At 43.6% G+C, this 14,363-nt stretch overlaps 1 protein-coding gene across 1 annotated transcript; it reads right to left on the bottom strand.

The window, feature by feature from the left end:
* Positions 1-4,696: 4,696 nt before the first annotated feature.
* LOC127042924 (zinc finger MYM-type protein 1-like) lies at positions 4,697-8,272 on the bottom strand. The gene is made up of 4 exons (XM_050936424.1): positions 7,821-8,272; positions 6,590-7,601; positions 6,425-6,526; positions 4,697-4,819 (listed from the first exon to the last, which is right to left on the bottom strand). Exons 1-4 carry the CDS (start codon positions 8,270-8,272, stop codon positions 4,697-4,699), a joined length of 1,689 nt encoding a protein of 562 aa, XP_050792381.1.
* Between the last annotated feature and the right edge of the window lie 6,091 nt (positions 8,273-14,363).

The following is a 14,363-nucleotide window of genomic DNA, read 5'->3' as shown; positions in this document are numbered from 1 at the left end:
TGCGTCTGCTACATTCACCATCAGCATAAGTAGGTGCTACTGCCTTGACTTTGGCTGTATGACCTCCTTTGGCTTCACTTCTGCCACTTATATTGACCACATATCAATGGTGAATTTGACTTTAGAACTTAAGGAACCGTCCAGGCAATGGAACAAGCTACTAAGGGAGATGGTAAAGCCCCGTGGGAAGAGAGATTTGAGACCGATTGTCAAATTCAGAAGGGATATATAGGTTGGTCTAAGTTAGCCTCTCTGATATATAAATTCCCTTTAACATACTTATATCCAGTGAGTAAGGGAGTCTCTCTAAGCTGGGGTCATTTACATGTCAAGTAGATATAAAGGGGTAACCTACTTAGACATTATGACACCCTCCTATTGTTTGTTTTTTCTCATTATTCTCCTCTCTTCTGGCCATTTTTAGACTTTCTCTACACTTTGCCTCACCTCTGAGTTCAGAAATCACCCGTAGTGGGATGGATGAGGGTTAATTAAATGAATCTTACTGCAGTACAAATGGATGGACTACCTGGCTTACTGGAGGTCCCTTTCAGCAAGTGAGAGTGTGGGAAATCTGCTTTACCATTAAAAACATCCTGATATGTTAAGATGTTTCCTCAGCATAGTGCCATCCCTTGTGCTGCAGCCACCGTGCTATCTTTGTTATGCCAACTCGCAACAACTTTTTAAACGCATGGCTGTATATCTGTAGAATCTTCATTCATTCAAATATCTGAGTGTGGGGGAGAAGGCAAAGCTGTAGGAAACATGCTTAAATATTCATGTCTGCCATGTAACCAAATACTCTATGAATAAAGTTGCCATTGTGCCCTCTATTTTGTCCTGCTTTTGTGACTGACTTCTGACTGGCACACAGGGAACGCATTTAGCATAAGAGCCGTGTGGCAAACCTTAGCTCCAATATTCTGCTTGCCCAGCATGTAGGGAACTCCTTGGAAGTAGTTCTTTGGTACTGAAGTGGGAGGAGGGGAGACAGTAATTCTGTTAAGAAAAGATCAAAGGGAAATTCACAGTATCCTCCTTGTGAAAAGACTTCCATAATTCTGTACTGGTGCTGTTTGAATTTCATTGCTGAATTGCCAGCTTCGGGGACTGCAGACACTAGAATGTGATAATATGCTCTTAGTTCGCCTTCTTTTTTTAATACAATGGCATCAGTTGTTTGGCTGAGCTGCAGGCTCCTAAGAGCTGCTAGGGAAAGAGACAAAGAGCATGAAATACTAACGTTACCATGAATTTGAGTTGGGGGGACAGATTAAATGGCTATTAGGAGCCTGGCAGGGAAAAGCTACCCAAAGAGCTCATTGTGTCAATGTACCCAAACAATAAGCCAGACTGATAAAAGCCTTCTTTTATTTATATGGCTTCTGCCTTTGCAGGGAGCGGAAGGAAGAAAACATTTACACCTGTGCTTTCCCCTCACCCACTATGGTAATTTAGGGCTTGTTGTTAGAGATAGTGAGGGATTTTTTTGACTAAATCTTTTTTTTCATTGGAAAATGCCAATTGATCAAAATCAGGACTGTGTCAGTTTTGAGAAAATTTTCATCAGGAAGATTTCTTAGGTCAAGAATGGAATTTCTGGTCAAACTGGAAAGGATAGAGAGTGTATGTGTGTATGTATGCAGGGAGGGGGAATCTCTCTGAATTTCTCTTGTTGGAGCCCCTGTTGGAGCTGTTCCACTTTGAGTAAATAAAGAGAGAAGCTGGGTGAGGTAACAGCTGTTATTGGACAAACTTTTGTTGGTGAAAGAGACATGCTCCATTGAAGGATTTAAAAAGACTCTTCTTCATCTCTGTGAAGCTCAAAAGCATCCTGGGACCAACACAGCCACAACAGCACTACAAATATTCATTGGGCCAGACAGCAAGAGACTGGTTCTATTGATCAGTGGCAGGACGTTTAGGCCTGGGCTACACTAGCAGGGGGCATATCGAGCTAAGATATGCAACTTCCGCTATGCTGTTAGCGTAGCTGAAGTTGAAGTATCTTAGTTAGACTTACCTGGCCATCCTCATGGCGGTGAGTTGACCACTGCAGCTCCCCCGTCTACTTTGCTTACTCCTCCTGCCAAGGTGGAGTACAGGCGTCGATTCAGAGATTGATTTATCACATCTAGACGAGACGTGATAAATCGATCCCTGACACATCAAACACTACCCGCCAATTTACCTGGGACGTGGTAAATCAGGCAGAGGAGAGATTTTAACGTGGGTTTCTGACATCTCAGTTGTGAGTCCTAGCCACCAGCTTACTGGGTGGGGTGTGTCTTTGCCCCACCTATTCCGCAGCAGAGTGAAAACAAATTCTAAAACTTCAAAGTTTTTTCTGAAACTGAAGCCCAGTTTTCTGGCCAGCCCTGCTTGTTTTGGCCACCAGGTCCTAAGAAGGAGCTTCAGCATATTATATTAATCGGAGTGCAAATGTAACAGGAACTTATTGAAGGTACATGGTCTCTTGGATAGGGCACTGGACTGGAAATCAAGAAACCTACCTTTCTAATTCTGGCTCCGGCTGACCTTGGGCAAGTCACTTTGCCTTTCTGTGCCTCTTTCCCTTATGTCTTATCAATTTAAATAAGATCTCCAAGGATTATTTGTTGCTATATGTTTGTGCAGTGCTTAGCATAAAAGGGCCCTAAAGTTAGAGCATCTAGGCTCTTCTGTAATAAAAACAAATAATATTTCAAAATAGAGAACTTGAACATTACTGAGATGACTGTGCCGGGGCCTATTTACAAATCTTAGTGTCTCCTGCAGGAAAAAATGAGGCCCAGCGCCCAGCATGAACACTTAAAAAACACGCTGAAAACCATTCTTTGCTCAGTTCCAGCAGGAGTTGTCATTGCCAGGAACAGTGTGGTAATGAATCTCATGAGCTAAAGGGGAGCCAAATTAACAGGGAGAAAAAAATTAAAGCAGCCAGCAATACTTATTAATGAACAATTTAGCACTGGTTATGATGCCAGGGACCCCAGAGGAGTTGTGAATATGATGGGGATTGAACCATGGGAATAAAGAGACAGCTGAGAACTGGCTACTGAGAGAACTGGAGGCCCAGAGGTGAAGTGTATCCCAGTAGCTAGTTCTCAGCTGTCTCATTACTCCCAACATTCAGTCACCATCATGTTCACAACTCCCAGAGTCTGGTCCCCATAATGATCTCAGTTCCAGGTCTGTCTTGTGTCCTTACTGCTTTTTGGCTCCCTAGATTTAGTCCCCCCTATAATGCTCTTAGCTCTGTGGACTTGTAGAAATCTGACATTTCCTGGCAGCTCAGTTTTTAATTTCTCCTCCTTGCCGATGTAATGGGCTTGAGACTGTTGTTTGCCAGCTCTCCAATTTGTAACACATGTCAGACAATGCAAGTAACCTATAGCTCTACTAAGGTATCCCTGCTAGTTTAGTATTTCTCAGCTGCACTGAAAAGAATAAAACAGTGTAAAACATGGGTACTTTCTATAGAAAAAAAAAATTCTCTTCCATTGTAGATCCCTCTGCTTTTTTTCTTTCCACTAGTCGCTGCAGTCATTTTCATACACTTGACTTGTACAATCTTCTCCTGACCGAAGTCATTTGAAAGGCCTCCTTGCTCCCTGTTAGACACAAAGGGGGCAGTAGTATGCAACCATTTCTCCAACAGACGAATGAGACAGAGGTATGCCATCAGCATATTAAGCAATTAGCCATTCTTCCCAGTGCCAGTTACTGCTTTGTGTTGCACTGTGTCCTGTTACATGGGACAGATGAGTGCTTTCCTCTCTAAAATGTGCCAGGTTGCTTTCAGGTTAGATACATAGTAGCAGTATTAGCAATGCCTTTGATTTACTTGTACATAATGACTTTTATCCCAATGAGTCATCGAATCTTGGGTCCAGTCTGACAATGTTAAGAGCATATGCAGAGCCAATGGGCCTCCTACTTCAAGGTACTGGGCACCTACTTCAGTAGATGTCAGGGGTAGAAGGCACTCAGCACCTTGCATGGTCATGGTGTGTTGAGTAAGAGTTACTGGTGCATAATGTCACTCAGGATTTGGCCCACAGAGATGAAGAAGGTTATGGTGCATCTAGTCCGTATCTGTGTCACAGCAGAATTGTTTTCTACAGTATGCTATTTTATTGCAGAGGAAAGGACACTTCAGCAGTCAGCCTATTCCTGTGTGAAACTCTATGTAATTTGTAACCACCTTTGCATGGATCACTTTAGCCTACAGCAGCAGTAAAAACTATTCTTTCCACTTGTGTATTGCCTTTTATCTGAGGATCTCAAAGTATCTGTAAATGTTAATTACGTAAGGCACCAACCCGCCCTCAGATACGCTTCTGGAATGTGCCATGGCAGCTGTTTAACAGCACACAGCCTCGGTAGACCGTACTGGCTGAATTTGCCATTAGTATAAGGGGGTGCAAATACACCAAAGTCAATGGAGTTGCAGCCAATGACACCAGTTGCGAACTAAGTCCTGTCTATGTGAAAGAATAAGAGGGCACAGTGGTATTGCTCTTTGGTGTTGGTTTCAGTGCTGCTGAAGTGTCAAAAAGAAAATCCAATTGAAATTCTCCCCATGAACATGATTAAAGTTGAAGAGAGGCACAATATCCCACTAGTGAACTCCAGAGAACCCTGCCTTCTGGTCCTCCCCAGATGTCTCATCTCTGCTTTTTTCAGCCAGTTACACAGCACAGGGCACAGTCTGACGCAGGCAAAAATCCTGGTACACCTGTTTGCTTCTTAAAAGCAAAGCTGGCTCTTTGATGAGAGCTGTATTAACACGGTGCAAAGCTTTCACACTTCCCTATCACACAGTGCACAAATACATACCAAAGTGGGACATCACAAAGCTGAATCCCTTTTCCAATTGAAACAACCAAGGAAATTTGAGAGGGCTTGTCATTCCCCAAAGTGGAATTTCACCAGCTGGCTAGAGAATGGAGCACAGGAGCCTGACTTCTAAGCACAAGACCACACTGCTCATCCCTAGTTTGGGAGGATAGGGAAGTTGAGTTGAATAATTCATTTTCTTCCTCCTATAAATATCAGACATATTCAGCTACCAGCTAACTGGGAGTGTACGCACCAGAATTCCACTAGAATTTCCTAGTCTTATCAGTTGTTACGATAAGTGCTTAGGAATCCAAGTCTCTAAGGTCAGTTTGTGGTAGTCACTATACAAACTAGTAACAAGCAAGAGAGTCCTTGCCCCAGGTGGCTCACAATCAGTATGTCAAACAGGATGCAACAGCTGGATGGAACAGACAAACAGGCTTGTGGTGGGGTGGGAGGATGTGATACTAAGTGACCAGAGTTTAAGAACAAGTCAAGGCTTACCACTTGCCCAACCGATGCCAGATGGCAGTGATTGGTAAGCATCATGGATAAGGTAGATTTTAAGGAGGCATTTAAAAGGGAATAAGGTTCTGGCTTTTATGAATTTTAATAGGGAGATTTTCACATGGGGAAGATCAGGGCCGGCCTTAGGATTTATGGTGCCCTAGGCGAGATTATTAAACTGGTGCCCCTGTGCCTGATCTGCTCTTAGCAACACAAACGTAAGCTTACAGTATTGGAAAACTTGCCACATTCACGTTATTAAAACCAGTTTAACTTAATTAAGCACACTGTAATGCTGATGGACTAGCACTAAAGAAGCAGCACTATAGAAAAAATTCTGATATGACAGAACGATGCAAATAATATATTTTTTTTAATTTATCAAAATTTTATTGGAAATTTATAGGAAGAGGTATTGAAACAAAGATTTGTTTTTAATTAAAAGAATCTTTCTGGCTTTTTTGGCTGCAAAATCAGTAATAATGTCATCGTATGACAAAGACAAAGTCGTGTCTTGTTCGATTGCAAGAATAGCAAGACCAGTTAAGCATTCCTGACTCATTGTAGAGCAGAGATAGTTTTTAATGAGCTTTAGTTTTGTGAAACTCCGTTCTCCTGATGCTACTGTTAGAGGAATTGTCAGTAGAATACGAGTGGCAATGTACACGTTAGGATATATGTCAACAAGTTTGCGGGTATGAATAAACTGTACAATGTCCATCACCGATTTTGCATGTGACAACATTGATGACAGTGTACTCAATTCTTCGTACAGTTCAAGTCCATTTAAATCAAAACTATCACTGTGCTTCAGGAGGCTCTCTAGGTTCTTGCACTTTGTCATTAGTTGCTCTTGTTTTCCTATTTCGTTGAATTTAGTTATGTCATACAAAAATCCAAACTGTTCATGGTGTACTTGCAAGGTATTAAACCTTTCATCAATAGCAGGTACTGCTTTATCCATCACAACATTAAAAAATTCAACCTCAAATTTCTTTTCTGGATCGTCTATGGGCTCATCTGCTCCTTCATATTCCATTTGTAGTTTTTTCCTTGAAACTCGTGTCACATTTGCACATGGAAATTTTGGTTCTACACCGAGTGCCTGTGCAAGCTCTCTTGCTGTAACCTGTGCTTCTTTGAATCCATGTTCTCTGTATTTCACTAAAAAGTCTTGTGTGTTGTTTAGTAAGGTAAGTGTTGAATCAAGCTGCATCATTGGACTCTGCATTATTTTGCTTACACTTGAGATTTTAACAAGAATGTCATACCAGATTACGACAGATGTTAGAAACTTGAAGCTGGATATTTCAGAGGCCAATGACTGTGCTTCACTTTTAGCTTTTGGATCTCTGGCTTCTTCTGAAATAGCAACCAATGCTTCATAAACTTCCTCAGATTGATATCTCAACGTTTTTACACTTTCTACTCTGCTTTCCCAGCGTGTCTCAGATAGAGGCTTAATGGTAATACCATTGACATGTGCTTTGAATATTTGCCATCGTTGAGTGGAAGCTGAAAAGAGCACATAAATGCGTTGCAGCAAACCAAAAAAAGCTATAGCTTCTACAGAAGACTTGGCCATATCACACAATATCAAATTAAGGCTGTGGCATGCACATGGAACAAAAAAGGCTCGTGGATTTTCTCTCAGCAATCTAGCTTGCATGCCAGAAATGCATCCTTTCATATTGGCGCCATTATCATAGCCTTGTCCTCGAATGTTCATTATGGACAATCCCATTTGTTTTAGTTCATCAAGGAGAGTTTGAAGAAGTCCAAAACCTGTAGTGTCTTGTACTTCTAAAAATGTGATAAACAATTCCTTAACTGTAATCTGTGCTGAATCACTAATGTGGACAAATCTCACTATTAATGACATCTGTTCTTGATGACTTATGTCCGGAGTGCAATCTAGAATTACGGCAAAATATTTTGCCAAAATAACCAATGAAACAATTTTGTCTCTCACTTTATTACTCATTAGCATGATCAGTTCATTTTGAATTCTTGGTCCCAAATAGTGGTCATGTATTTCATTTTCAGTTACTCTTCGGAGATGTTCACTCATCACTGTGTCAAATTTTCCCAGCAGTTGTACAAGGCCCAAAAAATTTCCATTTTGGGGCTGGAATAATTTCTCAATGCTTCCTCTAAAAGCAAGATTGTTTGTTGATAGGTATTCAACAATAGATAATAGATGTTCAAGAACACGACGCCAATGCTGCTTTTCTGACTCCAGCAATCTTTGATTTTGGGCATCAAGAGTTGTCTGATTTTTTTACCTTACACTCAGCTCACACCATTTGTGCATACTTTCAATGTGGTATTGTGCCTTTTCATGTTGTGGTAATATGTGACTAAGATTTTTCCAATCATTATTACCCATGGTTGCTATCTTAAAATTGCAACTATTGAAAATCTTGCATGGGAAACAAAATACAGCATCCTTGCATTTAGAGTACACAAGCCACCGTCTGTTGACAATTTCACCATTAGAAAGTCTTTTGTAGTAATTGTTTTTTGTGAATTTCCTACCTCTAATGTCTTTAGGATATTCAAGACCTTTTATTCTCACAGGGCCTTTCTCAAGTATAATGGCACGGTATTCGTTGTTTAAAGATTGCAGCCATGTGCCAATGTAATCTATATCCCATGCTAGTACAGTTTCAACTGTTTTAATTTCTTGTTTTGTGTCTGCATCTGTTTCAAATGATTGTTCTGTGTGTTCTTGCATTTCTTGAGCTTCATCTGCATAAAAATTGTCTTGGGAAGTTACATGATGATCTTGATCAACTTCGTTGTTTTCATGATGTACAAACTTAAGTATAGAACCCTTCTGTGCTTCTACAGCTAATCCTATTTCATTTTTCTGTTTTCTTTTTTGTGACCCAGAAGGTTGTTTTCGATAGGACATAACTTATAAGGGTGTTTTTTAAAGAAATAACTGTTTAAATTATTGTTATTATCAGAAATATTATTTAAAATAGCTAATATAGGATAGCCGTGAGCCTGTGAACTTGAGCTAGTGCGAAGACTGAGACACAGTAGAGTTGGAAACCCATGTCATTTTTACAAAGCCACTTTTTAGTTTTAAATGTATAATGGGCATTAGTCTTAACGTTAGTTACAACTCTATATCAACTTTATACTGTAAATAGATCAATGGCATTATCCAGTTTAATAAGCTGGGTTTCCAAACAGTGGGAAAATATAACCCTAGTTTTACTCCTAGGTAAAGCACAAAGTGACCAAAATGAAGTCAGCACAGAATCATCTCATCTAGATTAAGGTAGCACAGAAATGTTACAGAAGTCCTGTTGTGCCTTATTTTTGTTTGGAAAGACATTAGCAATAGCAGCACATTCACATGATAAAATACATGATAAATCACTGCCTCTAAAGTTCCATCAAAAACTGACATTTTCACAGCTCTAGCATGATCTGCTGTACAGATTCTTCACAAAGAAGTGTCCCTGGCCTTTTTAACTCATATTAACTATGTATTTACTTTATGAAAGTTGGAGAAAACATTGTGAAAACATAAAACATTGGCTGCCCAACTTCTGGGCTGGCAAAAGTTATACTGACTCACAGGGGGAAAAAAAAGCAGGAGAATCTTAGTACAACATATGGTCACTCTATACCGGGGTCGGCAACCTTTCAGAAGTGGTGTGCCAAGTTCACTGTAATTTAAGGTTTCTCGTGCCAGTAATACATTTTAATGTTTGTAGAAGGTTTCTCTCTATGTCTATATTATATAAATAAACTATTGTTATTATCTGAGGTCTTGGCCACCGGTCCTGCTCAGGCCACTACCAGCTGAGTAAATGAAACATCAAACTGGCAGCGGGCTAAGCGAGGCTAGTGGCTGGAACCCTAGACAAGGATCCCAGGCCCTGCTCAGCCCGCTGCTGGTCTGGGGTTTTGACCACCAACTCCTGCCAGCCAGGATCCCGGACACCAACCCCCCCTCAGCCTGCTACCAGCCTGGGATTCTGCTCACCCACGCTGGCAGGAGGCAAAGTGGGGCTGGCGGCTGAGCTCCTGACTGGCAAGGGGCCGGCAGCCGGAACCCTGGAGTAGCAGTAGGCTGAGTGCTGCTGGCACCCCAGACTGGCAGCAGACTGAGCCAATCAACCCCCCACCGGCCCTGCTCAGCCTGCCACCAGCCCACTCAGCCCGCTGCCGGCTGACTGAATGCAACTCCAGGCTGACAGCACGTTGAGTGGTTCAGCTGGCCTGCTCAGCCCACAGCCAGCCTGGGGTTCCTTGGGGGTCCCCAGGCCAGCAGCAGGTGCTGAGTGGGGCCGATGGCTGGTGTCCCAGCTGGCAATAGGACAGCAGCCGGAACCCCAGAGCAGTGATGGGCTGAGCTCCTCAGCCTGCTGCTGCATACCATCAAAAATCAGCTCACCTGCCACCTTTGACACGTGTGCCGTAGGGTGCCGACCCCTGCTTTATACACTAGTAAGGAGATGAGCATATTACAGTTGTTGGAGGGCTCCTATCAGGAATAATAGGCTACAGGAAAGTCAGTCAACATTTTTTGTTTCTCTGATGAAAACTGGCCCACTCCCTGCCTCAAACCAAACCTGTCACTAATAATTGTCAACAACTTAATTTTCTGTTTTTGCCTAAGATATTGATTTTTTTTTAAAAAAATATTGAAATTGGATTCAGGATTGTTAGCAAGAATTTTTGGCAAACAAAGCTGTTAAATGACAATCTAAATGGCAACACAGTACTGCTTTCATGCTTGGCTCATCCCCCAGCCTGCTGGTCCAACAGCTGCAATAGAGGAGGAGATAGGTGGAAAACTGCAGGACCCCAAAATCCACCTCTTGGGGTGCAGAGTGGCAACAGCAGTAGCAAACCCTCAGGTCCAATCACACGCCAATGGGCACCACCACCAGCCTTACGGACCATGGTGAAGTTAGCACAGCATCTGATCTCAGGGACGGGGCACCCATGGAGCCACAGCAGCTCATCCTGCCCTGTGCAGCTCCCCCCGGATGAGGTGGATCGCTGGCAGCTGCCAGCCCGGGGGAGAGGCGCTCCCCAGCTAGGGTGGCCAGATCCAGATGTCCTGATTTTATAGGGCCAGTCCCGATATTTGGGGCTTTGTCTTATATAGGCACCAATTACCCCCACCTCGAGTGACCAGACAGAAAGTGTGAAAAATCAGGACAGGGATGGGGGGTTGTGGTAAAAGGAGCCTATATAAGAAAAAGACCCCAAAATTGGGACTGTCCCTATAAAATAGGGATATCTGATCACTGTACCCCAATCCCCTATCGTGATTTTTCACACATCTGGCTAACCCCAGCCAAGCCCTGTGTGGCATTCCAATCCTGGCTGCCTGCCAAGGAAGTGAGTTACTTTCACTTTCACTCCTCAGCAGGCAGCCAGCCAGCCTCCTCCCCCACCTACCCCCAGCACCTCACCCAACCCAGCCCGGACGGAGGGGAGGGAGGAGAGAGAGAGAGGGGTGCTCCTGGGGAGGAGGGAGAAAGGAAGGGGTGTTCCGTGGAGAGGGGGGGAGAAGAATGGATGTTATGGGGGCAACAAAGGATACTGGTTCCAGAGCCACAGAGCCTGCCTCACCTCACCTCAGCCGGGGGGGAAAGAGTCGCACTCACAGGTGAGCTCCTTCCCCAACCCCTAGCCCCCCCTTCCCAGAGACCCCAGCAGCCAATCCCATTCCTCAGACTGTGCTGCATTCGGCTCTCTCTAGGACCCAGCAGCCCTGCTTCTACACTGTCTGGACTGCCTGCAGAGTGGTGCCCTCAGGAAGAGTGAGGCCCTACGCGGCTGCCTATTCTGCCTATGCCTAAGGACGGCCCTGGGGAAGATGGAGGAAGCATTGCAGAAAGCCCAATGGTGTTATAGGGAGATGCATGCAGGTCAGCAGTTGAGGCTTGCATCACTGGAAGAGTGAAGATAGGAGTCAACATCTGCCTTTTGATCAGCTGGGGGAGTTTGTCTTTAAATTGTCAGGAGTATTCTACTGCAATAGCTGCGATAATGTTGGATTTATAAGCAATAATACTTTGTACTTCTGTAGCACCTGCTTTCAAAGGGACTCAGAGCACTCTTCATATATGAATTGATTGACTAACCCTTACAACATCCGTATGAAGCAGGTCTATCTCCATCTATAAGATAGAGATACTAAGCTATAAAAAGATTTAGTGAATTTTCCAAGATAACACAGTATATTAGCAGGAGAACCAGGAATAGAGTCCAGGTGACCTGCCTCTACTCTTATGCCTTAAGCACAACATTTTCCTCCCTACTGGTGAGAACTCACCCCTATGCACAGAGCTTGGACAAGGTCTATGTTCCACGTAAGTCTCATTTAAACCTTCAAAGTAGGGTCTAAGTGGGACTCAAGTGTTGTATAGGTTTGGTGCATGCCATCTGCCCGGGGATGAATTTCATTCTTACTGACAGACAAGGCAATAGCAATTGTGAATGCGTGGGATAAAAAACAATCTCTCTTTTCCTGGCTTTGAAGGACCATTTGCTGTGTGCAATAGGAATAGTCGGTCAAAATTGATTTATCAAATTATTTTAATGCTAATAGTGGTTAAGCTCAATCAGTTGTCCAGGTAGGAAATAAAAGGTGAAGATTCTCAAAATCATCAACAAGGTCAGATCTTCAGAGCTGTCCTTAGAGGCCCTGTGACAAATAAGTCTAGGGTTCATTGTACTCCTTCTCTGATGCTGGTCAGCAGAACTACAGAGAGAAAGGTCATAGTTTCTATACTGTTACCTATCAGCTCTGTGTTCTTGAGGAATCAGGGCACAGTATCCAGCTTGACTCATGAAAGACCTTCCCCTCCTCCAAGCCTCTGCTTGAACCAAAACCGATCAGAAGAAAGACTTACAGAAAGCAATGAAAAGGCAGTGGAGGACCCACCTAAAGCCCCCTGGACAAGGGTGACAGGATAAAGGATACTCCCCTAGCGTCATTTGCATCAAGGATGGAACAGGGAGACATCCCCATTAGCATACAGAATGGAGAACAGAGATTCCAAGGCAAGAACCGCGTTGAACTCTGGGACCAGAAAAGCAGGGAACCACTGCATGATGGGGCATCTCTGCTCCAGATGTTAATGAACTCACCTCTGCACACATCCAGCTCAGTAGTTATCAGACCAATTCTAGTAATAAATCCTTCGTTAGTATCCAAAATACTGAAGCTGCCTAATTGCATTGTGAGCTCCCTGGAAGGAACACTGCCCATAGCCAGGAATGAGCAGTTCCTATTGTCTAGCCTGAACAAAACAACTTTGGTATATTCCCTTCAGCCATCCATTTATCCATAAACAAATCTAGTGTTCTCCCTTGAAACATTGTTCTTTCCCTACAAAATCTCCTACCCACGCTCAAGTAAGTGCTCTGATGCCTGGATCCAAAATCTGCATCCGTTTCACTGGGACTTCATCTTCCCCTGACTGATCATGCTGGGGGCTCTGCCTGTCTCCAGCACTCCAGACCCTCAGCTACCACCACCACCTTGGACCCCTGACTGGTTCAAGCTTCATAGAATGGTGAGAACCCAGGGTGCTCTCCCTCTCTCTCTCTAGCCTTCTGACCCTGACTTGTGTGATCAGTTACAGTAAGTCCTCACTTAATATTGTAGTTCTGTCCCTGAAAAATACTATAAGAGAAAAAATTTTCACCAGACAAAAGACTATATTTATATATATGTATACACACATACACAGTATACATTTTAAACAAACCATTTAATACTGTATACAGCAATGATTGTGAAGCTTGGTTGAGTTGGTGAAGTTAGAGGGTGGAAGAGGGAGGGATATTTCCCAGGGAATGCCTTACTGCTAAATGATGATCTAGCACTTGGCTGAGCCCTGAAGGGTTAACACATTGTTAATGTTGCCTCACACACTACAAGGCAGCAGGAATGGAGGGAGGGTAGCCAGCATGGCAGACAGAGAAACACACTGTGTGTGAGAGAGAGATGTGCATTGCCCCTTTAAATACGCCGACCTGACTCTAAGTACACTGCCTTTTTAAGTAGATCAGCAAGTTGAGACAGCAGTTGCTGCTAGCTAGCAGGCTCCCTCTGCCCTGAGTCCTGTCATATCCCCTGCCCTGCTTCTTGGAAATCAATTAAAGTAGTGGGAGGAGGAGGGGGAAGGGGACAACCTGACATTAGCAACTCTCTTTCCCACCTCTCCCCCCAACCCTGTACAGCAAGCAGGAGGCTCCCGGGAGCAGTTCCAAGGCAGAGAGCAGGAGCAGCACATGGCAGCTGGGGGAAGGACAGCTGGCCTGCTGGGCAACTGCCATACAGGGAACTTAAGAGAGCGGGGAGCTGATGGGGAAGCTGCTGGTCCATCCTGGTTCCAAGCCCTCACCAGCTAGCTCGAACGGGCTACTCTTCTTGCAAGCAGTGACAAAAGCAGATGGCTGCCAAATGGCATTATAAAGGTGCATTGTGCAACTTTAAATAAGCATGTTCCCTAATTAATCAGCAACCTAACAGTGAAACAACATTAACAGAAGCAACTTTAAGTGAGGAGTTACTGAATAGTTTTTAAACCTGACTTTTATAATAAAATTTAAGTTAGTTTAACATTATGACTGTTTTTGTTTGGCTCCCCTTGTATGGTTATTACCTGGCAATAAATAACTTTCATTGTTAAGCTGGTTGCTTCTCTCTCTCTATGCTCCAGTGGGTGTTTTTTGACTTCCCCATTTGCTCTGCAGCAATGCTCCTCGTACATAAGCTAAAGATCCCTTCAGAGCCCAAAAATCCTCTACGGTTTGCTCATGAAGTGGGTTACTACCAGAACAATTGTAACGTGAAAGTGGGGATAAGGATGTGCTGAACCTGGGACATACAAGGATGGCAGATTGAAAGTGATGTTCGACCCCGATTGTTCAGGTGTATTCTATTCCAGTGGAGTGCCCATGGCATATAAGAGTGACAGCTTGGATGTGCTGTTCGACCCAGCCTGCTGAGTCCAGAG

The sequence above is a fragment of the Gopherus flavomarginatus genome, chromosome 1, assembly GCF_025201925.1.
Source record: "Gopherus flavomarginatus isolate rGopFla2 chromosome 1, rGopFla2.mat.asm, whole genome shotgun sequence".
Taxonomy (NCBI): Eukaryota; Metazoa; Chordata; order Testudines; family Testudinidae; genus Gopherus; species Gopherus flavomarginatus.
Note: the sequence above shows the minus strand (reverse complement) of the source record. Positions and strands in the feature narration are given on the sequence as shown.

Bases quoted from the DNA above. Each gene is read 5' to 3' on its own strand.
- LOC127042924 (XM_050936424.1), bottom strand. From the start codon at position 8,272: ATGTCCTATCGAAAACAACCTTCTGGGTCACAAAAAAGAAAACAGAAA. The intron at 7,602-7,820 runs GTACTCTAAATG...CCAAAATCAAAG, and splicing joins GTCAACAGACGGTGGCTTGT to ATTGCTGGAGTCAGAAAAGC. The intron at 4,820-6,424 runs GTGACACGAGTT...ACTGTGTGATAG, and splicing joins CAAAATTTCCATGTGCAAAT to GGAAGTGTGAAAGCTTTGCA.